Raw genomic sequence first — 12470 nt, 5'->3', positions numbered from 1 at the left:
ATTTAATCTTTCTTCCTAAGATCGCTAATGGACGCATCGGATATTCACCTTTATCGAGCCTTCTCATCTTTCGCGTGCCATCACGGATACTTTAGGCGGAATGCAATTTTCCACTTTCTTATAAAAGTATGGGTCTCGTGATCCGATTAGCCGTATTGCTACTCCCGATAATAATTAGGCGAGTAATTTGAATTTCTTTGCTCCTGCTCAACGTCCAATGTACATCTTTCTTATTTTTTATTTTATATCCTCCATCCCTTAAAGCGGCAGAGCTAATTCCCAATTGAAATTTCGGCAACGAAGAACACGTAACACAGAAATAACAACGACGAAGTCGCGAGTCCAGTTCGCCATTTTGTTCGCAGCGTTCCTCGGGCTGTCGTGAAATTAGTGGGACTGCGATAATCGCGGTACGGAAACAAAGAAGGGATTTCGTGATTCGATCTCGAGATCCGTGGATTCTCGTCTGGAAATTGTCGTCGTTCTCCTCTTTGTTTCCGCGGATGTTTCGTTCGGACCTATTGTCAAGCATAACAACGAACCGTTCCACGGATTTCGAAGACGAAACGGAGGCTCGGAGAACGCCTCGAGTCTTCCTGTCGTAAACTTTCATGGAAATTGTGATTCGTCGGCGAGGGCTCGCCAGCTCTCTAATAGCCTTAAATCCTTCCCTGCCTCGCATTCATCGCGATTTCTCCTCGTCGTCGATTCGCCGAAGTTAATCCACGACTCTTGGAAAATTGCTATTCGATACCAGTCGACGTTGATTTGTCTCTGCGGGGATCGAGTGCTCGATACTAACGAGTTCCTTCGAAAACCTGTAACGGACAGTTCCATAACAAATTCGAAGGGGAAGGGATTTAAAAATCGAAAGCTCGTGGTTGCAGGAACAATCGTCGGATTCGAGTCATTTTCAGCGGCTTGAATGATGGTATTATATGTAGAGAAGAAATAGAAGTAAAACATAAAATAGAGAATTTACAAAATACTACAAAGTGATTCAGGTATCGCGGAGTGGACTGAACGGAGGATAAAAAAAATAAAATAAAAAAAAAATAAAAAAAAAGGAGAAAAGCAAATCGAAACGTAAGGAACTTCCCTTCAGCCTGAAATTGCGTTTCACGTTCTCGTTTGCGATCCCGTTCAAACATACCCGGTTCAATTAAAAAGACGTTCAGTTGGGAATCACTGAGGGATGGAGATGAATATTAAAATATCGACTCGAGTATCGAGGATTCCGGGGGTTGGCATTGCTCGAATCGTGGCTATCGACACCCAGGCAAACTCGTCGGGCTGAAACTATTACAGCCGGATGTCTTCTCGAACGTCGATCGGAAATGGACGGTATCGATCGTCGACCATCAGTTGGACTGGCGTTCGTGTTATTAAACTCGACCCTCCCTAGTCGATTCCGCTAAGGAACTCGGCCCCGACGAGGCGTTGAAAGGCACGATTACCGTCTTAGAATCGAGTTGGCCAAACTTTCCCTAACAAATCCGAAAGTTTCGCGAAATTCGCGAAAGTGCCGCGTCTCCTCCGGGCGTGTTCCTCTTGTACGCGATAAAAAAAAAAAAAAAAAAAAAAATACTGATGTTCTCTAAGTAGTTAATCAAAGTCCGAATCGGCCCGTCTAATTTCTCCCAATTGATTTCGATTCTCGCGAACTGGGTCGATCGTTCCGGTTGCTTCTTCGTGAATATTCAAATTGGGTCGATGTAATTATAAACAGTGCCGACGATGGACAGAATTCAGTTTTCAAGAAACAACTTCCAAGCGGGACAATTAAAAATTTTCGCGCGCTTCTTCGTTTCGTTGCCGAATTATATATGCTGATTTTCTATGAGAGAATATGTACGTCCTTCGCAGTCGAAAGGGCAATTGCCTGCCTACAGCAGCGTGGGCGCGGAATTGTGGACAGAAAATAGAATCGAACGACCAGGAGACATTTCGAAACGCATCATCCCTATGATAAAACCCGGCCGTCGCTCGACGCGGGTGCAATCGAGATTCTTCTACCCGAATTGGGAAGACCGAACCAATCATAGCGCTCTATTTCCGACGGATTTAACCGATCCCGCACGGAGGCATCGGGGCAGATGGCCAGAGACACCGAGAGGGGCAGTTTTTGATTTTTCAAAACGGATTAGAGGACGACGCACCGGATTAGCATCGTTCCGGGCCGGGCCAGATCGTTTCGCTCGCGGGATGAAAACGGGGTTTTGTTTTTGCTCAATATTTTTTTCCCCATCCCTCCCCCCCCCCCCCCCTCGAGACCCCCGTTTCTACACACCACGGTGACCGTTCGATTAATTTAATTCTCGCGGCGTGGGAAACACCGTCCCGGCTGTCAGAAATCATATTTTCTGTTTTCCTCTGTTTTTCTCCCCACGGGTCCGGTTTTCATTTTTTTCCGTTTCAATTCTAGCGCGTGTCATATTCACGGGGGAGGTGTTTTCATTCCCCCGTTTCGCGAACAGTTCGATTCCCTCGGCAAGTGTACTATGAGTTTTTCAAATTAACCGAATATTCGTACGCCTACGCGGTGTACTTCCCGATTTCGATCGAACTCCGATAGAGTCGTATTAAATTCGGACGGCTCGCTTTCGGAAACCATAGATGTGATTCTCTTGGTTACTCGTTACTCGTCACTTGGTTAACCTCCTCGACTACTAAACTTTGTGGCGGTAGAACAGAAAAACACTAGCAAGACTGAAATTTTTGTTTAACTCACACGTGGTCCTCACTCGTTTCAATTTTGTTTCCCACACGATTAATAAACAGACTCGCGACGAAGCATTCCCAGCAAGGGACCTACAGGCCATAAATGACCCAAACGTACTTACGTAATCACATCACCTCAGACTTAAGTAAAAATAAAAAATATACATGTCGAATCGAGTAACCTCCTCCTTTTTCGAAGTCGGTTAACAAAATTCCCACACCTAAACTCTAAGAGCCTAAACTCTATGCGTCAGCACCCCCCCCCCCCCCAGTAGCCACGAACTACCCTCGTCAGATATCAATCTACCTGCGTCAATGTAGCTCGGGCAATTTGACCGGATCGGTGATCTATCCGGCATCGTTCTTCGATGACGTTCAAGCTCCAGAAACGGTAGCTTATCGACGCCCTAATGGAATCCGTGGCCAGCCCGCAGGTCTCCGCAGGTCCTAGCTAACACCGGGAGGATCCATGGTGGTAATCGAAGGATTTCGGTAGCGGCGTGTCGCGAGGAATCGGTTAGAGTCCCGTGGTGTTCGCAGAGCTGTCGTCGATCTCACTTCCTCTCGGCGTACAGCGGGGACGGGTTGTCGGGTCAGCCGGGCGTTAATTATTGACACGGCGTTGCCGCACATAGAGAACCGGGGGTGGCCCTGACGCGCTCCTGAACCGTCACAGGAACAAGGATCCCGTAGGCGTGTAGCGCATACAAAGTACCTCGGGCAGAAAGCGAGCAGAAGCTGCGAGCGTGGGACAATGACGGCCAGACGGCGGCACCGCTGCCGACGACGAAGAAACGAGAGATTAGCGACACCCCTACGGCGGAGAGGAGGGGGCCTTGGGTCACTTACCAATGAGGGCAGCTTGCGCGAAAGCCTTAAGCGCGGATAATTAATCAAAGTCTCATTACGCTAATGTTCCCACGACCCGCTCCTCGGACAGCGCACTTTCACCTCGCGAACGGCTGGTCTCTTTAATCGCGTCCCCGCTCGACCAGGATTTCTCGAAATTTATCGCGTATAGAATCGCTTCCATGTTCGGTTGAACAGTTATCATCGTCCTCGAACGAACGACGAGGATAAGAAGTTTCTTTTTCCAGCTATATACTAAGCGTCCTTCATAAATTTGTTCCAAGCGACACCATCGACCTCTCCGTGTTTATCGCCATTCATCCAACGTGTAGAAAATACTTTTTTGATTAAATAAATGCCATTATAGTCGAAGAAGAAACGCGTCCCCGTTTCTAATTAAATAAAGAATTTCGAGCACCTCTGGTCTCGTCAGGAATTTTCGAAAGGACGCGACGCGATTGGGGGCGACACAAAGATATCCCCGAAAGAAGAAAATTGTTTCATACCCCGCGACCGAGTATAATATTTCTTAATCCGTTGAAAGCCTTCCTCTCGTCTCGTCTCGTGTCTTATAAACACGAGGAAATAAGAGCGTACTTGGCCCAATCTTCAGCGTGAACCAACGCGAAACAAAAGGAGCGGGGCAAGGCGGCAACGGAAAGAATATATATTTTTCTTTCACCCTCTTTCTCTCCCCCGACAGCGACTCGATGTACTTGTTTTGTACTTGTTTACGCCCTCGTTGCCGAAAAGCGTGTTCTGAATACAAGAGGTGGTTTCGTTGACGGCTGGCCTTTTTGTCCTGCATCGCTACGGTTCCTCCTCCCTTCGCGTTTCAAAGCTCGTTGAATTTTTTATCGTGATAGTGGATTCAAATACCTCGGGGAATACACCTAAATTTCAAGGTGTACTCAAAGTGACCGAGCAGTCGCCGAGTAGTGACCTTGCATAGCGCGATCCGAAATCATTTCTTTGGTGAGAACGATTTTGGAAATTTACTCTTAATTTCTCTTGTTACCCTTCAACTGGAAAAGTTTAACGGAATGCGAGATAGTTATAGAAATTTCAAGTAATTTAGGCGATGTGAAATAACGTGTTGCAGTTGTTAGTGGAGCAGAAGAGATTCGAGGACGAGATGCGACGGCAGCTGAAGCTGCAAGAACAGGTGCACACCGACCACCTTCGAGAGTCGCTCTCGGTGAAGGAGCAAGAAGCTCAGAGAAAGCTGGAACAAGCACTCAGCGAGCAAGCAGAGGCCGATTCCTTGAAGCACAAGGAGCAGCTCGCCGTGGTCGTCGGCAGGTTGCGTGGCCTCGAAGCGGCCCTCAAGGGTATGCATTTTTTAAATAGAAAAAACATTTCTCAGCTCAAAGATACACGTAAATATCGCGCAAAAAGAAAAATCAGGAGGTGCGTTCGCTTCCTCGGAATTAATTCCCAAAGAGGGAACGGAAATGTCTGCTACTAAATTTTGTCTCGAGACAATTGGAAACTATAGAATTTAACGTTTGTATTACAGTATTAAAATTGATAAATTCTGTCTAGATTAGCTTTCATTAACACTTGGCCCTTAAAATGAATCAAGCTTCGTGAAATACTTTGTCACACGTATACACTCAGTCCCATAAATATTCGTACCCTTTGCGTTTATTGAAGGAATTTGTTTAAATTAAACTTACGAGTGTAAAGTTTATTTGCGTGCATATTTATAATGAAACATTTATTCGAAAACGTCGAATCCGTTACTTAACACTTTTGCTGCGGATGACGCACATGTGCGTCCAACTGAAAATATATGGTTGTTTTTATTGTTTTTCAGTTTTCATTTTTCTTGTTCGGCGATCATATTATATATAAAATAAGTTACCACAAATATATGCTTCTCAAAATAATCATATCAGAACATTTGTAAGAAATTTTTCATTAAAAAGAAAAATATCATAATTGCAGCCCTCAGCGAAGTAGCTCCGTAGCTACTTATTTTTGTCCGCAGCAAAAGTGTTAATTTAGACAAACTTCTTCGATAGACTCAGAGGGTACGAATATTTGTGAGACTGGCTGTATGGGTGGCATTCAAAGTGTTGAATCAATTCTCAAGATAAGAAGATAATTCGTTGGATCGTTTAAGAGCGGTGTGAGCCCTTAAGGAGTAATTTTTCCAGCACTCGTTGCCAGCTATTTTCTCCACGCGTCGGCCACAAATCTACGGTATGCAAATGTCCGAAATGTAGCGGGTCCTTTGTCCTTGTCTCTGGGACGAGGCCGCGAAACGTCCGACCAGGGCCTCGCCTTTGTCGACGTCTCCCATTATTTTGTCTCGTGCCGCTTAATTACACGGCCAAAAACGTGCAGCCCGAGTATTTCGCAGTCTACGTCTGCCTCTTGGGACGGTCCGCGACATTTTCGGGGACGTCTGATCTCTCGTCGGCCGTTTCTCTTTCGCTTTGTGCCAGGGGCGGAAGTTAGATCGGATCGGATTAAGCCCAGTTTACTGTCGCATCCCAGCCTCCTCTGGGACAATAGTTACCCCGTGAAAATTACGACCCTATGACGCGATTCAATTTGCCACGTTTCAGGGAAAACGCTCTTCAGGAATTTCTATCGGAATTATTTTATCACGGGCAAGTACGATTACGTTTTAACTGACTGCGTGGAAATATTCTTCACTCGTGAGTTTCGCGACGCGATAGCAAAATATAATACAAATTACTCACCGGGTCAAATCGAGGTCGACGCGCTTACTGTTTCTGAAACATTCGCGATTGTAATTCTCTCCAAGACTACAGCTTCCGTTCCCCGCTGCGAATGTCGAAAGCTGTTGGCTATTCGAGCGATAAAGACCGTGTCGTTAGGCCTGGTAAGTAAATTCCAGAGCGCCGTAACAAATTGGGGAGGAGGCGCGTGCCAAGTTTAATAGCGCAAACCCGGGGTTCCGATGCGTTCGGAAGGGAAAATATTATATCATTCCCGATACGGGAGCTTACGGACCTCGAATATTAATACAACGAGCCCTGAGTTCGGTCACGTAGAACCTCGCCAACATTTCCATGCTCTGTTTCTTTTCTCCCCTGCTCCCGACCGCCGCTCCTCCCAGGGAAGTTCTACCGGTAATAAGTAAAACAGATTTCCTCGTAACTGCTCCCTTCGCGGGTGGAAGTACGGGGCGCGGTAATTTAACTTCGTTAACGTTTATGCACTTCCCACGGAGTTTTCACTCTGTCCCTGTCGGCGGGCTCCATTCCTTCGTTATTGTATCCGGCGGAGAACTCAATCTCAAACGGAACAAATAGGCTTGTTCCCTGTGTCCTTTTCCCCAGGAAAAACTTTCGGGACGAACTTGTGGCGTATCGAGTTTAAGAAGCTTCGAAGACTGGCAACTCCTTCCACGGGACCCAGGTTGTCCTCCGCAACTTTTTCCCCATTTTGTTCCTAATCGACGCGATATCGCCGGTTCCGAGTGCGCCGGGGTGCTCCAGAAATGCGTGAGAGTTTCAAGTGGTGATATCAGACTTGAATGAAATCGAGGTACGTTGTTGTTTGTGGGAAGTTGGAGGGGTTTAAGTCGTCGCTTTGCTGGGTGTGAGTTTGTTTGAAATATATAAGAGGAGAACGTTGATGTTTGATAAGAGTTCTTTACGAAGGCAGACGTGATTTCGTATTTTTTGAACGGATTCGAAGTTAACGAAGTCGTGAGTTAGACAGGGCCTAATTTTAGGGGGTTATAGCTCAAATTTCCCTTTTTCTCTAAAATATATAGACGGTAGTATTTTATTTCTTTCGTTTTTATACTCCGAAGAATACAGGCCAACGTACGAGACTTTCAAGGCTGTCGTAACATCGAGAGTCCTCGAAAGTTTCTCGAGTATCATCGTTAGATTTCCAATTTTTTAATATAAATATCCAGGGCAAATACTTTTGGCTCGAGAGGGTGTGTTATTTTGGTCTCCACCTAGTCCTCAAACCGAGCATTACGTCTTGACTCCTCCTCTTCGTAACAATTTGCTTGGCAAACTTCGTCTTCTCTCTCCTCTTCCTCTGATTCGATCAATATTTTACCGAAGCGTTGTTGACAGACTTACTACCGAGTTTCCAGCTCTCTCGATCGCGACCAAGAATTTCGCTAGAAGAACACTAGGATGTCTTATTTTCTTTTTTTTCTTTTTACCAGCCCGAAGCAGTCGATCTTGTCAAGTATTCGAACAATGTGTCCCCGGGTGCTCAAGAATCGGTATCTCGTCCGCGATCCGCGGGGGATGACAGTCACGAGCAAGAAAAATAGGTCGTAGACGGTGGAAAATCGTCGAATCGGATGATCAGGGCTTTTTCAAAGCGCGACAACGTGTCTTCTTCGACGAAACATCGACATGCTCGATTTCCCTGCTCGCGAGGGCTGATCCTTCGACGTTTTATCGGGGACAGAAGGCTCGCAGCTTCATCCGGATTAACTCCAGTCGGGCTTAATACACTTTCGTGACGCGTTATCGTTGCTTGCACGTCGTCGGAGATTAATGCGCGATTATTAAAGGACACTTTCAGCGATCGCCGTGTCGGACAGTCATTTCGTTCCGGTCGCGCGCGAGTAATTCGATATTTTGCAATATATCGCAGCCGAAGGCCGAGTCTCGCCGCGTTAAAGACAAATTCACGTCTCGGATTACGATATCTAATTCGCGATTTCTTTTCGAGAACATACGAACGCGTGAAATACTGCCATAAAAGGGAATTGGTTTCTTGGCAGGGGAAATTGGTACGCGGAGATATTGGTATTCTCAGAGAATTGCTGTGGAGGGGAGCACGTATTCTGCGGTAAACGGTTATAAGGAGGCATTGGGTTTTTATATAAAGTTGCTATAAAAGTTTCGTGCCTTTTATGGCGGAGTACTTTACGAAGGTACTGCTCTCCTCGCGAAAAATCGCTGTACTAAGTTGTGGACCTTCTAGTTAAGAATACGTGCAATATGGTATCGAGGATATGGTAGGGAAAGTACCCTAAGTACAGATAAGGCTACGTGTATCGTTACTTTCCTAAAGAAGTGCTGCGAAGTATACATCTACAACAAATATTTTGTACATCGTAGGGTCAACGCAGCAATTATTTATTGAAAATAGCGAAGAAGTTTCGCCCAACAACGTACGCGCGTAATTTATACACGTTTCTGTATACTTTTGGTACGCAGGTAAATTATTGCGGAAGGGCACTGGGAGCGGCCAGATAACAGAAAATTCATTTCTAGACGAGATAACCGGTGGAATTTGTAACTTAACAAAGCATTGTTTTTTCCATTTATTGCCGATCACATCTCTGATAGCAGTGAAATTAAACTGAAACTAAAATATCAGTTTAAACTGCAGATTTTATCTACTAAAAATATTCACTCTTTTCATCGTACCGCGATGAAAGTTTTCGTTCGTGGCTTCGTTTCCGAGGAAATCGATTCGGAATATTAATTTTGTGCCGTATAGTACGAGTTGGCTGACATGTCTGACCATTACTCCTGATTTCTACTTGCGCTGGGAGCTTGCAAATGTTGACCATAATATGGTATTACGTGCTTCCCGTCGATTCTACTATCTTTTAACTAATTACAACCGATAGAAGCATATCGTGCAATCGTCAATCTTTGCAAACATCGACGCAAGTAGAAAGAGCAAGAAATAGTCAGACGGGTCAGCCAAGTTTTTATTTCTGAGCATTACCAAACTCGATTTTCGTGAAAACAGGGCTTGCGCATAAATTTTCTTATTTCTAAATTACTTTCCACGCGGATCATTTTTTCAATTCTTCTGCATCTTTTTGCCCCGTTGAATTAATTTCAATTCTATTCTACCAATTTTAAATTCTCATAAAACGAATCGTATCGCTTATATTCGACACTTACAACTTCGCACGTCTTTGTGCAGCAAGCTTTGCGCGCCGGAAGTTTCAATTTTAATTCCAAGCTGAAACGACGCGTGGCAGCGTCAAAGCTCCAGGATTAAAAAAAGAGAAAACCCGTTCACGGGCCCCCTGTGCTAGCCGTCGAACGAAGTTTCCAAATGAGCCGCTGTATCTCGCGAGCGTAACGACAAAAACATCAGCAATAAATCCGTGGCCAGCATAATGGCACGGTTCTGGGCTAGTTTCGCCGGCAAGGGAGACAGAGGGATCGCGATAGTTCCCCAGACAGTTAGAGAATGATAAAGGGACCGGGCATTTGCGAGAAGAGGAGCGGAGAAAAGTGCGCAAGAGAGATGGACCCGAATAGCGTGTCCCGTGGTTTTACAAGCCCAGAAGCGAACTAACGTATTCAGCATGTGCCGCAATTATAACTTTCAACGTCCCTCCCTCGGGCGTGCCATTAAGGGCCTTCGGGCGGTCCCACTGTTTAAATGTCACCTACAGAACGATTATTTACATTTTTGTCTTCGTTTCGCAACTTGATAATTCACCAAAGAGGATCCTAAACGTTTCGCGTCTCTCGGGGATCAAAATCGAGGCTGCCAAACGGTATTTGATATTTTATTTAACGTATCTCTTCTATTAACGAAGATGGGCGAAAAGTTTGTTTACCGTTTTTACGTAACGTTAAATTGTCTAGAATGTTCGCTTGAAACATTTTTAAAACTTTTATCAAACAACGAAGCTACGCAAGAAAACTTTGCCCGTGATACGTTTATTTAATCAAAATGAAATCCTCGCGTGGATTGGTCTTAGAATTGATAGTTTTCGTTGGTCGTCTCCGCGACTATTGTTTCGCCGGCAATTTGAGATACGCGATTCCCCTGGAAACGTCTGTTTATCTATGTCGCGGAAGAATCGTGGCGATAGCAGACCTGGCCCGTGCATATTCATCTTTGTTCTTACACCAGCGATGGCGACGGACATTGTGCTTGACATTTCAGCAAGTTTTACTAATGACAAAAGTTTCTCCTACCACGTAAAAGTGTGCTACGGTCTGTTACCATCTGGAAGTCGTTCTCCACCCGCCCAACAAGAGAGTCATCGGGTGTCCCAGATGCAAATAATACAGGATGTCCTAAAAATGTTGGAGGTCCTTGAAACGGGTGGTTCGGAAGGTGATTTGAAACAACTTTCTTCTTTGCGAAAATGTCGGATGGGGCTTCGTTAAGTAAATATTAATAAAAAAAAAACCCGACCAATCGGAGCGGCCGCGGTAGCGAAGGCTACGCGCTGAGCGGCCGCGTCAATATCCTTCGATGCACGTCGAGTCACTTGTTCGCGTACGAGAGCGGCTACCTAGCGCGTAGCCACCGCTACCGCGGCCGCTCCAACGGTCTACGCGCGCTCTGATTGGTCAGTGTTTTCCGTTGATATCTCCTCAACGAAGCCTCGGACAACAATTTCGCTAAGGAAAAAGTTGTTTCAAATCACCCCCTGAACCACCTTTTTCAAGGACCTCCAACATTTTTGGGACACCCTGTATACAACAAGGGCTCGAGTTACTAGATCGAAGTGCATTTATGCGATTTATTTATCAATTCGTCCGATACGAAAAGGATAAAATGATAAATTCCAAAGGTATCGCGAAAATATATTGTATTGTTTACTTATTTATTGAGGTTAGAAATGTTAATTATAATTTTGTTTAAAAAAGAAAGGAAATTTTGCAAGAGTCAATCTATTCCTCATTTTCTGTTTAAATCGGTACGTTTGATCGCGAATTATTATTTTATTTTTCCAGCGACAATCTTTGAGCCAATCTTTTATTTTATTAATTTTCTGTACCCGCGTTTATAAGCGGATCGATCAAAGAGATGTTTGCGAAAGGTGCTTGGTATCGATTCGAATCGAACATCTGAAACGCTGCCATAAAACTTCCCAACGGGCTATTCTTTGCGCAAGCAAGCGTTCTAAAAGGGACAAAAATCGCCCAGTCAGTTCTCGTTCGACGGGACAGCGTTTCTGTGATATATGACGCCGCGATTCGGATCTGCGTTTCGAATTAAATATCAGGTCGCCTTCCGTCTGTAATACGAGTCCGAAAGAGATTTCCATGGACGATCGATAGCTCTGGATTAAGTTGTAAATAGTCAATTTCAATATGTATCGAAAGAAGATGATATTTCCAAATTTCATTGATGCTAGGACCAGTTGCATTTATACGATTGTAATTAAATATTGGCTACCCACAGGAAGATCATTTTTTCATGAAATAAGAAGCGAGAAGAATAAATAATTCATGAAGATTCAAAGATATTAATCTACGAGCCTTTTTTATAAATTTTTGATTAACTTTCAAGGGGTTAGACCCCTTATATCTTTCCTCCATTAATCCAGATTGTTGTGTACGCGTGTAATGGCGAAGGGATCGATTTAATTTAGCCACCAACTCTTCCCCTACTTGTTGAGCGGTGCTTCGTCGCGAGTTTAACGCTGCCAAGTCTTTCTTCCGGCGTGGAAAATGTTTGAAACTTCAGGACGACGTTCCCGCGACGCGCGACACCCCTAAGTCGAAGTTACAAGCGGTTTCCGTGGTTTATCCGCGGTAAACGGGACGTGTAGCAACGCGTAAAAGCAGTGTACGTGGTTCGAGACTTCCATCTTCGCGGGCCACGAGTAATCGAACTCGACTTTACGGATTAAAATTCCCAAGAAGTGATCCCATGTCGTATTCGTGAGATCTTGGGGGTTCGCGCGACCTTCGACATTTTCGATTACGTATCAATTCTTGATACACCGTGTATTCAATTATTCCTCCGGCAGAAAATTGCAGCTCCAAGCTACGAACGATAATTTCGCTATTATTTTCCACGGACCGAGAAGCACCACTCAACACTGCGTTACCGCCGTTATCATCGGTAATAAATTCCTCTCGTCGCGAAGAATTACAGGATATAAAATTGATCGATGCCGGGAACTCGATACGACCGATCGAAAGCCCCGAAGCCAACGGCTGGCG

General features: G+C 45.0%; 1 protein-coding gene across 6 annotated transcripts in view; it reads left to right on the top strand.

The window, feature by feature from the left end:
* Positions 1 to 12470, top strand: part of LOC128888701 (MICOS complex subunit Mic60) — a 42260-nt gene that overhangs the window by 5184 nt on the left and 24606 nt on the right. For all 6 annotated transcript variants that reach the window (XM_054145777.1, XM_054145801.1, XM_054145785.1 and 3 more), the window contains one exon: positions 4673 to 4901. In XM_054145777.1, coding sequence (XP_054001752.1) covers positions 4673 to 4901 — 229 coding nt within the window. The remainder of the gene's footprint in view (positions 1 to 4672; positions 4902 to 12470) is intronic.

This window comes from Hylaeus anthracinus, unplaced genomic scaffold, assembly GCF_026225885.1.
Source record: "Hylaeus anthracinus isolate JK02 unplaced genomic scaffold, UHH_iyHylAnth1.0_haploid 0, whole genome shotgun sequence".
NCBI lineage: Eukaryota > Metazoa > Arthropoda > Insecta > Hymenoptera > Colletidae > Hylaeus > Hylaeus anthracinus.
This window is presented reverse-complemented; position numbering and strand designations above follow the sequence as displayed.